The sequence below is a fragment of the Hemicordylus capensis genome, chromosome 2, assembly GCF_027244095.1.
Source record: "Hemicordylus capensis ecotype Gifberg chromosome 2, rHemCap1.1.pri, whole genome shotgun sequence".
Lineage (NCBI taxonomy): Eukaryota > Metazoa > Chordata > Lepidosauria > Squamata > Cordylidae > Hemicordylus > Hemicordylus capensis.
Genome location: NC_069658.1, coordinates 39,808,934 through 39,828,132, shown reverse-complemented (window position 1 = coordinate 39,828,132; position 19,199 = coordinate 39,808,934). Strand labels below are relative to the sequence as shown.

Sequence of the window (19,199 nt, the reverse complement as noted above, 5' to 3'; positions counted from 1 at the left end):
ATGGGGTCTCCTGGGAGATCTGTATTGGGATCAGTGCTTTATTAACGTATTCGTGAATGATCTAGAAGTTGGAGTAAGCAGTGAGGTGGCCAAATTTGCAGATGACACTGAACTATTTAAGGTAGTGAAATCCAAAACAGATTGAAGGAGCTCCTAAACTATATCTCCAAACTGGGGGAGTGGGCAACAAAATGGCCAATGTAGTTCAATGTTAGCAAATGTAAAGTGATGCACATTGGGGCAAAAAAGCCAAACACATATGCTGATGGGGCTGCAGTGATGCAGCTGTCAGTGAAAGGACATTATACAACTTCAAAAGGTGCAGAAAAGGGCAACCAAGATGATCAAGGGTCTAGAGCACTTTCCTTTTGAGGTAAGGCTACAACACCTGGGGCTTTTTAGTGTAAAAAAACAAACAACTGAAGGGCAATATGATAGAGGTCTATACAATTATGCATGGTGTGGAGAGTGTGGACGAATAGTAGGGGAGCAACAGCAGGAGAGGGCATGCCTTCAGCTCTTGCCTGTGGGCTTCCCAGAGGCATTTGGCGGGCTACTGTATGAAACAGGATGCCGGACTCGATAGGCCTTGGCCCTGATCCAGCAGGACTGTTATGTTCACTGTCTTGTCTTCACCTCATTCTATCCAGCCTTCCATCATTCCCAGGACAGTCCTTATCCCTCTGCTCCACTTGAAACTAGCTGCATTTGATACTCTTCATTAGATGGGGCATCTTGGTATTCAGCTATTTGCATGATGAATGCATTTAATAAAAATGTGGTCACACAAAAGCAGTTTTGAAACCAGTTGTGCTAAAATTCAACTGTGTTAGAATTATCTAGCCACCAAGTGCTTTGCTGTCTCAAGTTGTTAGTCGCTTCCCTTCCAGGTCGATTCCAGAAAAATAAAAAGGTCCCATACGTTCATCTTCCTCAGTTATGTGCCAATGAGATGCATAATGAGCCCCTGGTGGCGCAGTGGTAAAACTGCCGCCCTGTAACCAGAAGGTTACAAGTTCGATCCTGACCAGGGGCTCAAGGTTGACTCAGCCTTCCATCCTTCCGAGGTCGGTAAAATGAGTACCCAGAATGTTGGGGGCAATATGCTAAATCATTGTAAACCGCTTAGAGAGCTCCGGCTATAGAGCGGTATATAAATGTAAGTGCTATTGCTATTGCTATAAGTGTTTTACTGCACTCATACTAGAATCTATCCTGGCATCAAAACTGGATAAACTAGTAGGTGAAATTCTAAACAGCCCACCTGCTAGAAGCATTTTAAGTTGTGCAATATAAATATTTACCCATCATCAGCAGTGTGTTTTACTGCCGATTTCATACATGCTCAGGGTGGGGTTTACACCAACAACTTGGTGCCAAAAATGTGTATTACATATACACAATTATCAAGTAGAGAAATGAGATCAAGTGGAACATTGCATAAAAGTGAGCAAGTGATGTAAATTTGACCTTTCAATCGCTTTTTTATTCTTACCAACCCATCATACACTATTTTAAATCATTACTCATCTATGGAACATCAACACATGGGAGCATTGGCATCAGCTACTATTCACAACAGGCCAGACCTCAATAATTGTTACATGCTACACCACTTAATTAACATACACAGTTAATTAACATACACAGTTAAGACAAGCTCAGTTCAGACAGGACAAGTCATGATTTGTTATTAAAAGAACAAGCAGCAGCTAGCTTCATGGTTACACGGATCCTTCCTCCCATTCCTTCTTGAGCAAAGCGAGGAGATCAGAACCTCCAACTTCTAGATCAGACTCCGGTTTAGTCACGACTGTTTGTACAAACCACAGTTTCCCATATCTGGATGAAACAGGATTGTTGCAAACCGTGCATTTTTACAGTGGGAGGGAGGGGCAGCCCATGCCACTGTGTTCTCAGAACGCTAAACTACAGCTTAGTGATACATCAGCACTGGGCCACAGTATTGGAATTTAAGATGATTTAGGCCCAATTCACATAAATGCTTCTAAACTAACCTCACCTGCACATTAACTGGCTATAGCAGTTATGGACTGACAGCTACAAGATCCTCTGCTGCAGCCTTCTCAGCACAGGTACCCTCATACCTCTTCACCCTGCTTGATAATACTTTGAGTCTTCTGGAAGCAAAGGAGCAACAATGAAGCTATTGTTATCTCCCTTTGCTGTGGCTAGGCAAGCAGTAATAGGGCTCTCTAACTAGCTGTAGTAGCTGGTGGAAACTATAGCTATTCCAGCCAGAGGATACAGGTAGTTGCAGAGACAGGTTTACAGGTTGCTTGTGAAGTGGCCCCCGGTTTCACTGAACACATTAAACCTGGAAATGGGATTGCAGCATGGTAGAGCTTGCAGGAGGTTCCAATGTAAATCCCTGGCATCCCCAGGAAGGGCGGGGAAAGACTCCTGTCTGATCTGGGGAGCTGGTGCCAGCCAGCCTAGACAATACTGAGCTAGAGGGATCAATGCTCCCACTCTGTCTAAGGCAGCTACCTGTGTATCAGGCTTAAAAACATTATAACCAAAATAAGCTATAGAAATGTATAGCAGCATGGAGGATGAAGATTTGCTCATCCACATCTCAACCAATAGAACCACCAACTGCCTTGCCTTTCAAGGGGGAACCAGTAATAAGGCCAAGTGCCACCACTGCCATCTCCACCTCCTGCTGCTCCAGTTGGGTCTGGGCCACTCCTCCCCTCACAGAGGCCAAGAGAAACACCAACGGCTGCCACCCCACCACCACACCTTTACTGATTTAATTATGTGCCATTTTTATTGCACAGTAAGCCACTCTGGAAGTTTTGTCAGCTGAAGAGCAAACCTCTACGAGAACCAGTTTACTAAGATGGCAGCACAAAGACTATCATAACATAAAATGCGATGGGAAGCAGAATTATTCAACCCAGAGATTTTTTTTAAAGGCAGAATGGAGTATAGCACCCCTTCAGAACCCATAAATTGGGTGTCAGGTTTTATGGTGATGTTGGGGGAGGTCTCATGGGAGGACAGGAAAGATTGCCAAGTGGAAAATGCACTCGGAACCTGCACTGTGACTGCTCTGGCTGTAGCTCTACCCACAGAAGCCGCTGCCAGTCTGTGTAGACAATACTGAACTAGACAGACCAATGGTCTCACTCAGTATATGGCAGCTTCCTATGTCCCTATCTGATTTTGACAGTAGCTCAGAAGTACGCAGCACTCCATCCAGACATCAACCATGATGCAACTGTGCAAAGCTGGGGCTGCTATCACCCAGCCTATACTCTGAGCAACAAGAAATAACCCCCCCCCCCCCACACACACACAAAGAAATGTGCTAGGGAACAAAGAATATTCAAAACTACATTTGTGTGTCACAATGTCCAGTTCAGATGAATCCGTACCACTCCCCTGGTGCCATGGGGAAGCAGCCACTCCCAGTGCAGGGGGCTCCATACAGTACCTGCCATTCCCAGCACTGGGTGGGGGTGGGGGCTTTTCTACAGAACCAGAGCCATGAGCACATTGGGGAAACCTATGGGGAAAGCACTGTGAACAACTACCGTTCCAAGATGTCCCCTTCACACCTTTCCAAACATTCCTGTGCGCTCCAGTGTCATAGAAAAGCCCTTCCCCTCAGTGCCAGAAGTTACAGGTACCACCCGAAGCCTCCTGGGAGCACCCACCTCCACATGGCACTGTGTGTGGTGTTACACATTCATCAGAGTCTGACAGGCTGTAAAAACAAACATTGACACAATACAAGGGGGAAACTATACTGATTATCTATGCATACAAGAGACAGCGACAACACCCTGAATACTCAAATACCAACTATGCATGCTATACTACTATAATCCCACAATATGCTACTAGACAGGTGTAAAGTTGCTCAGAAGCCCATTGGTGCAGATGAGTTCTTAATATTCTGAAAGAATTCCAATGGAAGGCCAGCCCTTCAATCAGTTTCAGATTATTCTTATTAATGGAAAACTTAGCAGAGGTGAGGGAGAAACAAACATCCATTTGTTATATTTATAAATCAATGTTAATGTTTGGCATGTGCTGGATCTTTTAAAAAAAAACAACAGTAAATTTCCTATTATTCAGAGTAAGTCGCAAAAAGACCATCTTACGAATAAAGTGCTTAAATAGCTTGTAGATACTTGGAAGCTGCTAGGGTCGGCTGATAGCAAACCTGTGTTGTCGTCTAAGGAAAGTGGCAACAGATTTCTCTGAATATCAACAAAAATTTGCAATCATGATCTCTCAGTTACTTTGCAGACTAGGAACATAGGAAGCTGCCATATACTGAGTCAGACCATAGGTCTATCTAGCTCAGTATTGCCTGGCAGCAGCTTCTCAAAGACTGGCAGCAGCTTCTCAAAGGTTGCAGGCAGGAATCTCTCTCAGCCCTATCTTGGAGATGCCAGGGAGGGAACTTGGAACCTAGATGCTCTTCCCAGAGTGGCTCCATCTCCTAAGGGGAACATCGTACAGTGCTCAAACTTCTACTGTCCCATTCGTATGCAACCAGGGTGGATCCTGCTTAGCTAAGGGGACAAATCATGCTTGCTACCACGAGACCAGCTCTCCTCTCCTAAATCCAGCACACACTTTCTTCAGGAGAGAATGTCACTTGCTTATCAAGCCTCTACAGGCAGGTTGCCTAGCTTTCTGATAATAGCACGTCTTCTTGCTGAAGAATAAAGCTAAAAAGATCAGAACAGCAATTCCAGGTTATCTGACTCCCAACTGCAGTTACAAGGATGTGTACTCTTATGTGGAAACGGCTCTCAGTGTACTATATCTAAGCAGCTAAAAGCAGACAACGTTTTAATAGTAGTTGCATATTCGTTTTTCACTGTGGTAAATGCCTTTGATCTTCACATCACTTGATTCGGGGGCAATAGGCTGGACCACTGACACAAATGCTGGATTCAGGCTTAACATGAATCCAGTTAACAGCCTAAACCATGCTTTGAGCTTCCAGACTCAACAGGCAAACCATGGTTCAGAGCTGCTTTTTTGCCTTTGTTTCCCATCTGCTCAAGACTCTGCTTCATAAGGTCATTCTCTTTGCCACTATGCAGCAGCCTCTCAAGGTGGGACAATGGCTTGTGAAATTAAACATGACATCAAACTACAGTTAGCAATAACTCTGGTTGACAAACCAACTTCAAACTATAGTTTCATACCCTGGTTTGCGGGCCCCAACCATGATTTATAGGCAGGTTCTGGATCAGACACAACGCAAAGCCAGACTAAAATGCCCCATGGTTTTGCATTGTTTGGGCCCAGTCAAAAGGTTTTTTAAGTGATTTATGAAAACTGACACCTAAAGTAACCATAGTTGCCAGTACAACAGCTTCTGTGTGTCACATGTACTAACCTTTTAGAAATAAGATAAACAAGGTTAGCCTTATTCTGATCTATTATTTCAAAAATGAAGTTTCTGTATGCTCATGTCTAAAAGCAATGTTTTTAAAACACACATTTTCGTAATATGTGATTGTACGTACCACAGTAACATTTCACACATATCCAGTGCAGTACTTTTCAAGATTTCAGAATGTAACAGCTTACGAGCACAAATTTTCTTTGTCCATACACATCAGTTCAACCAATTTCTTCATCAAAACTAGCACTGCAACTTTGCTAAATTAAAGCAATGAGCTGCCAAATAACTATACTCTTCTGTAGCACAGCATTTTTGCAATTTAGCTAAACTGTATGATAAAATACGTAATAGGGACAACACATTACAAATATTAAAGAAAGCTGTCTTGTATATCAATAACACCATTTATCCTCTACACATTATTTGTAATTTTTCCAGCCCTTCTTCTAGCAAATCAACCCTCAAGACAGCTGACAATGGAACTAGAATTTAACAAGAATAAAATTATAAAAGCCAATTTACAAAACCAATCTTTATAATCCATGCATAAGAATCTAGTTCAGCAGCATGGGACCATTCATGATGCCCTACCTATCAAGAAGCGGATTCATTTACAGCTTCCCAGCCTATGTATTGATCTTAACGAGCCTAACACTGGTTATTGGAAAATATTTGAGATTTGGAAAACCTCAGCAGCTGTTTTGCTCTTCTCTCACCACACCCCATATAAAGTCACATTTTAACAGTGCTGTGAAATGCAAAGTTTCCATACATTAATAGTTTGGAGGGCTTCCAAACAGACCATGCAAGTAAGAAATGAAAGTGTACTTCAAGCATGTAGCATTTGCAGCATGTTGATTTTTAGTGTTCCAGAAGCAGCAGTGGACACAAGTTCTGTTTATGCATATTTTCCTCTATTCACATTGACCTTTGCCAACACCACTCAAGGCCCCTCCCCTTTTTGAGGCTATTAAACAAGTTATTTTTTCCTCCTTTCAGGAGTTCTCAATGAGGCCTCTTCTAAGTGCTGAAAGCAAGCAAAGCTAAGCCCATGCTGGGTGTCTGTCTCCTAGAGAAGATTGCATCTTTTATTTATCACCCCTTGGCTTTATTTTCACAGTGAATTCCTAGCTTAAATGTAATCAGCCAAGAAACCCTCCCTATGTGCACTCCTGTCATTCCTCATCCCTTGCAAATGGAGTCAAGCAGAGGCAAAAAAAAGCCCTCGGCAATGCCAGCCAAACCAGAAGAGGCTCAGTTCTGGTGGTGCCACCACGAAATGGAGAGAGATGCCTCCAACCCCAGCTAGAAGGACAGACCCAGAAGTCTTGAGGAATGTTAATTAGAACTTAGAGGAGTGCCCAAAGCTAAATCATTTGCAGGCAGAAGGGGAAAGCACTGTGATGAGAATGAAGTCTGTCTCACAGTTCAGCAATTCCACTCCAATTCAAGCTGGTTTTGACCTTTTTAAAAAAATAAAAAAAAGATAGAGACATACACACACACCCACAAAAGGAAGAAAGACATGACCCATATGAAAACCTCAAGTGCTAGAAATGTCCATATCTTTAAACGTCAAGGAATACCAATCACCATTTTTTAAATGATTGTAAAAAGAGAATGAAGGAGCCATGATGTTTAGCTTTGTGGGTTTAGCCCACTTAAAAAGTGTCATCTTGTCCACATTCAAGTGCTGACAATTGGGAAAAAGAGAGAAACCCACGGCTTGCATTTAAATTTTGTGTTGGAGGAAGCTGGGCAAAGCTGAGCAGAGGAAAAACTGACTTGGGCAGCTTTAAAAAATATATCCAGATCTCCTTCCCCTTTGTCAGATCCTTGCTATTTTGCAGGCAGTGAAAGAGGCTCTTTTGTTTGATTCCCCTTTCCATGGAACATCGGGGTGAGTGGGGGTGGAACTAGAGAAGAACAAAAATGAGATGGTGCCAGATCTTCCTCCACGGGAAATTTCCTGAAGGCCACTGGAGATGTGCAGAAAAAACACAAACCTCTTGCAAATGCAACAAAGACCCAGCTCCACTGAGAACCTCACCCTGAACAGGAAGTTTTATAAGGGAAATAACCACCCATCTGCCTATTTCTCCAAACACAGAGACTCCAGTCCAAATCCAGAAATCAGAAAAAGAAGAACCAGTTACACTGACCCTTGCCATACCCTTTATTGACAGAAGTAGCCCCTCCCCAGCCCTACTCCATGGAAGGAACTGAAAGGGAGAACCACCTCCAGAGCCCTTTGATTTTTTAAAAAGGGAGGAGTTAAATGGAAGGGGAGCTCTATCTCCTAGACAGAAGAAGATCAGCATAAACAGGAGAAAGAGTACTATGTTTAGGAGGAGGAATAGCATTTTGCCCCTTTACAGTTAGAGCAAATGAAAAACCTGCTACATCCTAAAGCTATCTGGCAGCATCTGAAGCTGCCTCTGCCGTCCTGCACAGCAGTTCCCCTTGGCAGCAAGCTTCCTCCCCCACCTCAGACAGACCTTTTTCCAGCCCCAGTTTCATCAGTAGTCTGACAGCTTTACAACCCAATGACCTACCCCCAGTACTACCAATAACATAAGCCAGGAGGATGGAGAGATGCAGACTGGACACGGAGGCTGCCAAGGAGCCTGTGCAAAGCCAGTGGTAAATTTCATTCCTCTTCAAGTGCTGCTGTCCTAGAAATGTCTTTGTTTGGAGACTCCAATCCCTCCCGGCAAATCCAAGAGATGAGGAGGCATTCCTACCCCACCACCACCACCACCCCTAGGGGCTCCTTCTGCTGATTCACTTCCATTCACACGCCCCGATACTGGCGGGGGGGGGAGGGGGAGGCACTAACAGACAAGCATCCCTTATTGTGTTTGAGAATATTTTGAAAATAGACAGTGGAGAGGGTCGCAGCGAGAGAACAATCTACTGTCGTAGGATTAGAGTGCTCTGGATTATCCAGGGTCTGAGTTTTAACCAGGCTATATAAAGGGAGTCAAACGGGGATCGGATAGGGGTGTGTGCGTGTTTTGTCTGGATGCAAGAGAGAAACAAGGATTATGTGGGGCAGCTTAATAGCAGAAGATTTAAAGGGAGGGGAAGGAGGAAAGGCTAGGTAAGGTTAGCTGTGTATGTGCGTGCCAGGAAAAAGTCCTTGCTTGGATAGTCTGGATTCTTAGCTGCTACCTGACAGACAATAAGTTGTGTGTGTGTGTGTGTAAATTCACACACGCGCAAGTATATACATACGTGAACAAGGATGACAAACCCAGTCGGAGAAGAACTTAAGCCAGTGTGAAGGGGTGGGGGGGCGGGAAGCAAGAGAAAGACGGCACTACACAGGTGGATGAACCCAGGAGACAAATGTGGTTTCGGGGGGAGGAGGAGGAGGAAGAAGAGGGCGAGACCGTGACCTGAAGCAGAGTGACGGGGGGAGCCAACCATCGCAGCTTCCACCCCACCCCGAAGACGACCGAGTGACTCACCGACTTGCAGGACGTTGTCGACGCAGCCGCCGTCGAGCAGAGCGATACCCCTGCGGAAGGGCAGGCGGTTCTCGTCGGCAGCGGCGTCCGCTGCTCCTCCGCCGCCGGGCGCGGTGTTGTTGGGGTTGCTGCTGCTGTTGTTGTTGGCTGCGGCGTTGGCGGCAGAGGCGGTGCCCCCGGCAGTGCCCGTGGACCCGACCGCGGTAGATCCCCCGCCGGGAGCGGCGGCTGAGGTGTTGCTGCTGGCGGCGGAGTCCTCGGCGGCGGCGCCGGTGTTGAAGGAGGAGTACATGCAGATCTCCCTCTCGCTGCGGGGGAAAGACCAGTAGACGATGCGGCGCTGCACGGGCTCTGGAATGCGCTCGAACCGCTCCTCCACCCGCTGGAACGGCCACTTCTCCGCCACCCGCCGCGCCGCGATGTCCAGCAGCGACTCCGGGCTCTGCGTCTTGCCCAGCGGCAGCACCCCCAACGCGGCATAGGCGGCGGCGAGGGCAGGGGGGAAGGCGACAGCAGCAGAGGAGGAGGCGGCAGCGGTGGCAGCCGAGGAGGGACCCGCAACGCAGAGCGCCCCGCCACCGCCTCCTTCACTGCTGCCGCTGCCCACCCGCTGGCCCGGCCTGCACCCGGCGCCGTAGCCAGGTCTGCAGCAGAGGCGCTTGGCGGGGGGAGGGAGCTGACCGCGCTCCGCCATGATCGCGCCGCTTCTAAGCAGACAGCGGAAGTGGCTGTACTCTATAAACGGCACCAGGAAGCCAGCGAGAAGGCGCCGGAGGCCGAGGCTCCGCCCACTCGGGCTATATGTGGGCATGAGGGCGGGCCATCCGCCTGGCTCATGAGTTAGAAAGCCGGGGAAGGGGCGGGGTTATGCAAAAACAAGAGGCTGAAAACATAAATAGAACGGGGCCCTGTAGCGTGAAGTGGCCTTAGATTGGTCTGCGCGTGTGTTCTGCGCGTCAGCGGCGAAGGGGCGGTGAGGTTAGAGAGGAGAGGGGGGAGCGGTTCCTGCCCTGAGAATTCGTGAAGAGGCGGGGCTGTCCACACCCACCCGCCGCCCTCCTGGCCTCTGTCTGTGCTTCACCTCTCTTGGCTGCCTTGCGCGCCTATATCGGTGTATGTGATCATATGTACACACACACGCCCAAGTTTGCTTTGGACGCGCCTCTCGTGTTGCTCGTGGCGGGGAAAGGGGGCGGGACCCGTCGGCTGCCTCTGTGGCACCATGTAGGGGAATGGCATGTGAGAGGGCGGGCCGTGGTTCCGGTGCGGTCGCCTCAACGCGGCCATCCCCTCTCTTCCGCCCCCCCCCCCTTTAAAGTCATTGGGGAGGAAACTGGAAAAGGAACAAACAAAAGAGACCGGGCAAAACAAAACGAAAAGCCCGCTGGGCTCACGCGGCAGGGGAAGTACGGTAGAGAAGCCCTGGCCGTTGGGCTGGCCGCTCGCGTGCCGCTGAAGCGCTAACGGGCTTTTCTCTGGGCCTGCGAGGGCCGGGCGCGTGAGCGACGCCCGCGAGGGCGATGCCGTCCCTCTGCGGTCCGAGAAGGAGGGGCGGGGTGGCCGTGGCTGAGAAAGCGCCGAGGAGTTCTGTGTGACCGCCGGGCGCCTCCCAGAGATGGATAAAGGGAGCCCTTCCCAAGTACCCTCTTCACGGATTTCCTGCAGGAAAACGTAAGCGTCCTGTGATTCGGCGGCGTTATGGCTTCACTTCAGTAGCGGGAGGGTCCGGGCGCTCTGCCGCCACCGCGGACCTGATCTGGGGTCGCGTTGGTCCCTGGAGGGTACGCGGCCGCAAGAGGAGAAGGGCTCGCCTCTTGGCCGTGGTGGTAGGTTGTAAAGCTGCCGACGCTCTGGCTCTCTAGAGAGTGATCAAGCCCTTGGGCTGCTCCACGCGAAGAGCTGCCCTGTGGGAACGAAAACTAGGAGAAACCTGCCCAGAGGTAATCTTGCCATGAATTGCATGCAGTGGCGGCACCAGGAAACATTTTGAGGGCGGCAAGGAAGGGACAAAGTGCATTTAAGGGTGTGGGCGGGCTGTGGCCCACATACTAGATTTTCGAAACAGAAATGGGATTTGGGGGGCATTGGCAAGCCACTCTTCGGTGGGGGGCGCTTCCTTGCCGACCGGGGTCTGGGCCGCTCTAGTATGTCTCAGCGTTCCTCCAAGGGGTCAGGCTGGGGCACGAGGTCTTCCCATGCCCCTTTTATCCGAGTCGCAGCTCGCTGAAGGGGGTTAGGGAGCGACAGAGAAGCAACTTAAGTAGTTTTGGAGCTAGGAGTCCCCCCCACCCCACACACACATACACACACCATGACAGCAACTGGACTCACAAGAATGTAAGAATATAAAACAGATATATTTTTTGCAAATATGCATTAGCAGAAACATTTCAACACACAACTTAACATATTGCCATCCCACGTATTTCTTTCCCCACTCCCTCTCTGTCTCTAAAGCAGAGGTCAGGCTCGGCTGCCTGGTGCAGTGGCAGGCCAGCACCACTCGGGACAGTCTGATTTGGAGGCTCCCAGGGGTATCGAGGCCTTGGATTTTGGCCCAGAAGTCCAGGGGTAAGAGTGCCTCTGGGAAGCAAGTGACTAACCCAGGGTCACCCAGTGAGATAGTAGTTTGCCACTAACCACTACTCCACACTCGCTCTTGTAATAGTGACTCTCCTCGTTAATTCTTGTTTATGTACGTACATATGCCTCTGCTCATCTAAGGGGTGAAAGGGAAAAACATTTTACACTCTGAGCCAGGCTGTGGTGGAGGAAAATGTGTTTTGAAGTTGTTTCCCCTTCTCGTTTCACTCCTCGCCTCCATCCAAATCAACTTTACACAAGTGCTAAGGCTACACTCTCATGCACAGTTACAATGCACTTTTAAACTTGCCGGTGTTAATCAACAGTGGGCGGGGCTATTATTATTATTATTATTATTATTACATTTATATCCCACTCTTCCTCCATGGAGCCCAGAGTGGTGTACTACATACTTAGGTTTCTCTTTCACAACAACCCTGTGAAGTAGGTTAGGCTGAGAGAGAAGTGACTGGCCCAGAGTCACCCAGCTAGTTTTATGGCTGAATGGGGATTTGAACTCGGGTCTCCCCGGTCCTAGTTCAGCACTCTAACCACTACACCATGCTGTCTCTAATCCTAAGTTTAGAGCGGTGCACAACTCAAATGACCTGGTGGGCCAGAGCTGACCGTGACTTGGCTCATGGGGGCTGAGGTCAATTTTTAGGGTGCTGATTATTAAAGTAACACTTAATATCAATCAATTAAGTCAAATTAAATTGAAATTAATTAAAATGAATATAATCAATATTCACCTTTAGATGTTCTGGAAGGCCAAGATTAATTTAAATTAAAATAAAATAAGTTGAATTAAAATTAATTCTTAATAAAATAAATACAATACAATCTGTACAAAATACATAACAATAAAGTGCATTGTTTTTCGTTTCCACCTCTGCCAAATCATCACACTTAACGTGGAGCACTTGTAATGAAAAAGGTAGGTAGATTTTATTTCGGTCATTGACCAGTAAATGTAAGGGGGGAAATTAGAGAAGTTTTTTCCTTAATTTTTGATAAGAAGATTAAACGTTGATCCTTCACCACACAGGCTTTTATAAGAGGGAAAGAGAGACGGAAGATGGGGAAAGAAAAAGGGAAATGATGGGGCAGACTTAGCTTGAGAGAAAGAAAGAATGGGGTGGGCTTGGCTTTAGAGAGAGCGAGATAAAATGGGGCAAAGAATGGGACAGGCTTGTCTTGAGAGAGATAGGAAAAGGGGATGGGGCAGGCTTGAGGGGAGCGGGAGAGAGAGAGAGAGGAAAACATTAACAAAAGAGATAGAAAGAGGCTAGGTAGGTTTTGCTTGAGAGAGAGAGAGGAGATGGGGCAGGCTTGGGAGAGAGAGGAAGAAAGAGAAGTTAAAAAGAAGAAAGATGGTGAAAGAATGGGTAAGTTTGGCTTGAGGGGGGAAGGGGATGGGGGAGAGAAAGAGAGAGAGAAGTTTTAAAAGGAAAGATGGGTAGGTTTGGCTTGAGAGGGAGAAAGAGAGAGGAAAAGGGGATGGGACAGGCTTGAGGGGAGAGGGGGAGAGAGAATGAGAGGGAAACATTAACGAAAGAGATGGAAAGAGAATAGGTAGGTTTGGCTTGAGAGAGAGAGAGAAAGGGGATCGGGCAGGCTCGGGAGAGAGGAAGAAAGAAAGAGAAGTTAAAAAAGAAGAAAGATGGGAAGAGAATGGGTAGGTTTGCCTTGAGGGGGGAAGGGGATGGGGGAGAGAAAGAGAGAGAAAAAAGTTAAAAAAGAAAGATGGAAAGGAGATGGGTAGGTTTGGCTTGAGAGGGAGAAAGAGAGAGGAAAAGGGGATGGGGCAGGCTTGAGGGGAGAGGGGGAGAGAGAAAGAGAAAAGGCTAAAAAAGAAAGAGATGGAAAGAGTATGGGTAGGTTTGGCTTGCGAGAGGGGGAGAGAGATATATTAAAAAGAAATTGATGGAAAGAGCTGCTGCGCCACATGCTGCTGGTCGCCTGCCTTCCCCTGCCGCAAACCTCTGTGTTGGTTTGTATTCCAATTCCAGCCACTGCTAGCCGAGGGGATGGCTGCTGGCGGTAGGGTGAGCAAATAGTCCTTCTACCCCACCCCACCCCCTGCGGTGCGGTGGCAGCTACTAGAGTGACGCCAGGGCCTGCCATTTGGCCCGATATCTCTTCCCAACTGTGAGGCACAACTGCACCCGGCGTCGCTCTGGTAGCCACCACCCGACCGCTGGGTGGGTGGGTGGGTAGAAAGACTACTGGCTCATACCCCGGCAGCCATCCCCTTGGCCGCATGGCGGCTAGAATTGGATTTTTTTAAAAAAAGACATGGGGAATTGGAATTTAAAAACAACAACACAGAGGTTTGCGGCGTGGGGTGGGGGTGGGCAAGCACCTGTGGTCCAAGAAAAAAGGCCTCACGGGCCGGATGTTGTGCAGATCTGGTTTAGAAGAAGTGAATCACCTGCCCATGGTTTTCTCCATCTGTAAAGTTGTTTACTTGTCTCAACCAAAATCTCTACCATTCACATCAACACTTGGCAGCTGGCTATTTAGTGCCCTTGGTTGGCTGCAAGTAAAGGAATCCTGCCCTTCATGTTGGTTGTCAGTGTGGAAAGTAGCAATGCCCTCTGACTCTAAAGTCCCCATGCCTCGTCTTACCCTCAGTAGCTTTACCCCATCTTCTATCAACATTGCCTTCATTTCTCTTCCTTGCAATCTCAGCCCTCTGCACCTCATCCTATGCCATGCAGGACTACTCTAAGAAGGTCAATTGGGTAGGGGGAGGTTTTGAATCTTGAACACTTGTTTGCAGGTAGCACCTGCATACACATTTCACACCGGTTGAAAATGCCACAGTGTATTTGGCCACGTACAGAGCCCACTAGTTTCCTTTCTTCTCACAAATATGGACTTGCAAGCTTTAAAAAAAAAGCAAGCCTTATTTCTCCCTTTCTGACAGTATAAACACTTCTGGGATCAGTGTTCCTTCTAACTTCCACTTTCAGTGAGTGGGAAAAGTTCCATTCTGGGTGGTATTATCAAGTCAGTGTGCGTACATCACACATACACACATAAATGTGCTGTGCTATGCGTGGTGCACAAAATCCCCCACCACCACTTACCAGTGATCTACCTTGTAACTATAACATTTATGGTGGTGCAGTTGTACACATGTGGACAAATGTGTTGGTACTCCTCCACAAAAAAAGAAGAACCCACAATTGTCTCTGAAATAACTTGAAACTGGCAAAAGTAATTGGCACCCATCATTGTTTATTCTGCATTTAAGAAAAACCAGACTTTGCTTTAGAGTTTTGATGCAACAGAATATTTCAAATGATAACACAAATGAAAATGGCATGGACAAATATGATGGGACCCCTAACCTAATATTTTGTTGCACAACCTTTAGAGGCAATCACTGCAAACAAGTGATTCCTGTAGGTCTCAATGAGACTTCTGCACCTGTCAACAGGTAGTTTGGCCCACTCTTCTGAGCAAACTGCTCCAGCAGCTGAAGGGTGCCTTCTCCAGACTGCATGTTTCAGTTCTTTCCATAGATGTTCAATAGGATTCAAATCAGGGCTCACATAAGGTCACTTCAACATAGTCCAATGTTTTGTCCTTAGCCATTTTTGGGTGGTTTTAGCTGTGTGTTTTGGGTCATTATCCTGTTGGAGGATCCATGACCTGCGACAGCTTTCTGACACTGGGCAGTATTTTTCATTCCAGAATGTCTCGATAGTCTTGAGATTTCATTGTTCCCTGCACAGACTCAAGGCACCCCATGCCAGATGCAGCAAAGTAGCCCCCAAACATAACAGAGCCTGTTCCTTGTTTCACAGTAGGTATGGTGTTCTTTTCTTTGGAAGCTTCATTTTTTTGTCTGTGAACATAGAGCTGATGTGACTTGCCCAAAAGCTCCAGTTTTGTCTTATTTGTCCAAAGGACATTCTCCCAGAAGCATTTTGGCTTGTCAATATGCATTTTAGCAAATTCCAGTCTGGCTTTTTAATGTTTTTCTTTCAACAGGGGAGTCCTCCTGGGTCTTCTTCCATTGAGCCCACTGTCACTCAAAAAGTGACAGATGGTGCAATCAGACACTGATGGACCTTGACCTTGGAGTTCAGCTTGTATCTCTTTGGAAGTTGTCCTTGGCTTTTTGTCTACCATTCTCACTATCCTTCTGCCCATTCTGGGGTCAATTTTCCTCTTGCGGCGGCATCCTGGGAGGTTGGCTACAGTTTCATGGACCTTGAACTTAATAATAATATTTGCAACTGTTGTCACAGGAATATCAAACTACTTGGAGATGGTCTTATAGCCTTTGCCTTTAACATGCTTGTCTATAATTTTCTTTCTGATCTCCTCAGACCATTTTCTGCTTTGCTTTCTCTGGTCCATGTTCATTGCGGGACACACGATGATACTAAACAGCAGAGTGACTACTTTTGCACGATTGGAGACATGCGTGATACTAATGAAAGAAAACAGCTCATTTGAAAAATCACTCTAATCCAATTGTTTATTATCTTTTCTAGGGGTACCACCAAATGTGTCCAGGCCACTTTAGAATATCTTTGTAGAATAAGCAATACTTTATCTCTTTTCACACTTGCTTTTCTTTACTCGATGACATATCAAACATATCAAAGAGCCCCTGGTGGTGCAGTGGTAAAACTGCCGCCCTGTAACCAGAAAGTTACAAGTTCAATCCTGACCAGGGGCTCAAGGTTGACTCAGCCTTCCATCCTTCCGAGGTCGGTAAAATGAGTACCCAGAATGTTGGGGGGCGATATGCTAAATCATTGTAAACCGCTTAGAGAGCTTCCAGCTATAGAGCGGTATATAAATGTAAGTGCTATTGCTATTGCTATATCAAAGGCATGCAAGTATACATGGGACAATTGCCTTTCATTTAATCGCTTTTCAGGAGGCATAAAACACTTTTTCAATGAGCTGTAAGGATACCAACAAATTTGTCGACAAATTTGTCCACGTGTGTTCTAGTTTTTAAATAGTGGGTGCCTGTCAACTACTTCCTAGAAAGAAATGCCAGGCTCAAGTCTATGCCTTCTGATCTGAATAGCTCCAATTCCTGATTTGCAACACTACGCAGTGGAGATTATAGAAATGTACTCTGAACTGCTTAGGGACATTCTCATTTATTCTTACAACATACAAGGGTTCAGCTCTGAGATTGAAACTTGAAAGTAAATGATGAGCCCTGATGAGGTTGGACACTCATTAACCTCTAGGCAGACGTAACATACACTTTTTGTTCTATATTAAAAACTCATCAGTTCAAATCAAGTCATGCAACAGATCACACTGCATAAATTAAACAATGCTACAAAAATTAGACTGGGTGTGTTCGCATTTCAACTGTTGCTCGAACCAATTCCTTGGTCCACGATTACCAACTCCAGGCAGCTACTGCTCGCAAAGACAGATCCTTCCTCACTCTGAGAGTCACTTGCTTAGTTTTTACCTTTCAAGCCTTCAGGCTGTGTGGGAATCAGGAGTCCCTTCATTGGTTGCTAGTTAGCAGAGACTCCTCCTATTGCGCCTGAAGTAAACCTTAATAGAACCATAGAGGTAGGACGAAAGAGTACAGACACTTCCCGTGTTGCTAGTAAAGGGTAAAGTGTGTAGAAGCCCAAAATTGTTTACCCGCCCCGACATTCTGCCGAGGGGAGCTGGAGCCACCACCGTCGCTACCATCCTCATTGTCCTCCTCCTGCCATCACCACCGCCCCCATCCTCCTCCGGCTGCCACCACGCACCACCTCCTCCCTCCATGCGCCCCCCAGGCAGAACTGGAGAGGGAGGAGGCCCAGCTGAGGAGGGAGAGAAGAGGCAGAAGTGATAGCGGCAACCCAGCCGAGGAGAGGGGGGAATGAGGTTGGGCGGTGGCAGCGAAACTGCTGCATGGGGGACTGGGGAGGGTGTGTGTGCACACATTTGGGAGTAAGCCCAAATGAGTTCATTAAGGCTTTATTGGGAATAAACTTTATAAAACTGACTGCGGTTCTATGCGTTATTTACTTGAGAGAATCCTTTATCAGGTTTGGAAATCAATCCATATAAATCACAAACATGTCTGAATGACTTATGCTCAAGCTCTTTCTTTTCAATACTAGCTTTCTTTAAAAAAAAAAAAAAAGGCCTTACTTCTCCCTTTCTGACAATATAAACACTTCTGGGATATGCCCTTGGTCTTTTTTTCCTCACCAAAAAGTGGGGGAAAGAGGTAAGAAACTAAATAACCAACCAACAGCAAACCAACCAGCATAAGGACTATAGAGTGGTGGAGCTACTTGACTATTTTGGACTGACTTGGTTTCCAAGCTGCGCCTGTTAGGATGCTCATGAAGAGAAGGCAATCTCAGAATTGTTAAAACTAAAAACATTTATGCATTAGATAAATGGCTGGTTAACTTAACTTCTGTGCTTGGTAAATTGGTAGAAAGCATAGTTAAGGACAAAATAGTTAAAACATATAAAAGAACAGGCCTTGCTGAAGGAACCAGCATGGCTTCTGCAAGGACAAGTCTTGTCTCACTAACCTTTTGGAGTTCTTTGAGAGTGTTAACAGGCATGTGGATATAGGTGATCCGGTTGATGTAGTATAATTGGACTTCCAAAAAGCTTTTGATGAAGTTCCCCACCAAAGACCCTTGAGTAAACTTAGCAGTCATGGGATAAGGGGTCAGCTTCATGTGTGGATTGATGATTTTTTGAACAAAAGGAAACAGAGGGTGGGAATAAATGAACAGTTTTCACAATGCAGGGAAGGAAGGAAGAAGTGGGGACCCATAGGATCTGTATTTGGACCAGTGCTCTTTAACTTGTTTATATATGATCTAGAAGTTGAGGTAAGCAGCAAAGTGGCCAAATTATTATTATTTACATTTTATATCCCACTCTTCCTCCAAGGAGCCCAGAGTACTATATACTATAAGTATATATATTTATAAGTACTATATACTTAAGTTTCTCCTCACAACACCCTTGTAAAGTAGGTTAGGCTGAGGGAAGTGACTGGCCCAGAGTCACTCAGCAAGTATCATGGCTGAATGGGGATTTGAACTCGGGTCTCCCTGGTCCTAGTCCAGCACTCTAACCACTATACCACCCGGGCTCAAATTTGCAGATGACACTAAGCTATTTAGGGTAGTGAAATCCAAAACAGATATGAGGAGCTCCAAAAGAATCTCTCCAAACTGGAGTACTGGGGACAAGATGGCAAATGTGGTTTAATGTAAGCAAGTGAAAAGTGATGTATATTGGGGCAAAGAAGCCCAACTTCACATATACACTGATGAGGACTGAGCCATCAGTGACTGACCAGGAAAGAGATCTTGGGGTTGTGGTGGACAGCTCGTTATTTTTTATTTTATTTTATTTTTCATTTTATATCCCGCTCTTCCTCCAAGGAGCCCAGAGCGGTGTACTACATACCTAAGTTTCTCCTCACAACAACCCAGTGAAGTAGGTTAGGCTGAGAGAGAAGTGACTGGCCCAGAGTCACCCAGCAAATATCATGGCTGAATGGGGATTTGAACTCGGGTCTCCCCGATCCTAGTCCAGGAATCTAACCACTACACCAAGCTGGCTCTCTCGTTTAAAGTGTCAGTGTATGGCAGCTGTGAAAAAGGCAAATCCCATGCTACGGATCATTAGGAAGGGAACTGAAAATATCATAATGCCCTTATACAAATCTATGGTGCAGCCACATTTGGAATACTGCGTGCAGTTTAGGTCAC

The 19,199-nt window shown here is 46.5% G+C and overlaps 2 protein-coding genes across 3 annotated transcripts in view; one reads left to right on the top strand and one right to left on the bottom strand.

Annotated features, from left to right (window-relative positions):
- ZSWIM6 (zinc finger SWIM-type containing 6) overlaps nt 1-10,209 on the bottom strand; it is a 141,456-nt gene extending 131,247 nt beyond the window's left edge. The window contains exon 1 of the mRNA XM_053293032.1: nt 8,875-10,209. Within this exon, the coding sequence (XP_053149007.1) occupies nt 8,875-9,685 (811 nt within the window). The 5' untranslated portion in view covers nt 9,686-10,209. The remainder of the gene's footprint in view (nt 1-8,874) is intronic.
- Nucleotides 9,546-19,199, top strand: part of LOC128343627 (uncharacterized) — a 34,488-nt gene continuing 24,834 nt past the window's right edge. For both annotated transcript variants that reach the window (XM_053293039.1, XM_053293033.1), the window contains exon 1: nt 9,546-10,545. Coding sequence is in view for 1 of the 2 variants with exons in the window: in XM_053293033.1 (XP_053149008.1) it covers nt 10,490-10,545 (56 nt within the window). In the remaining variant the exon portion in view is untranslated. The remainder of the gene's footprint in view (nt 10,546-19,199) is intronic.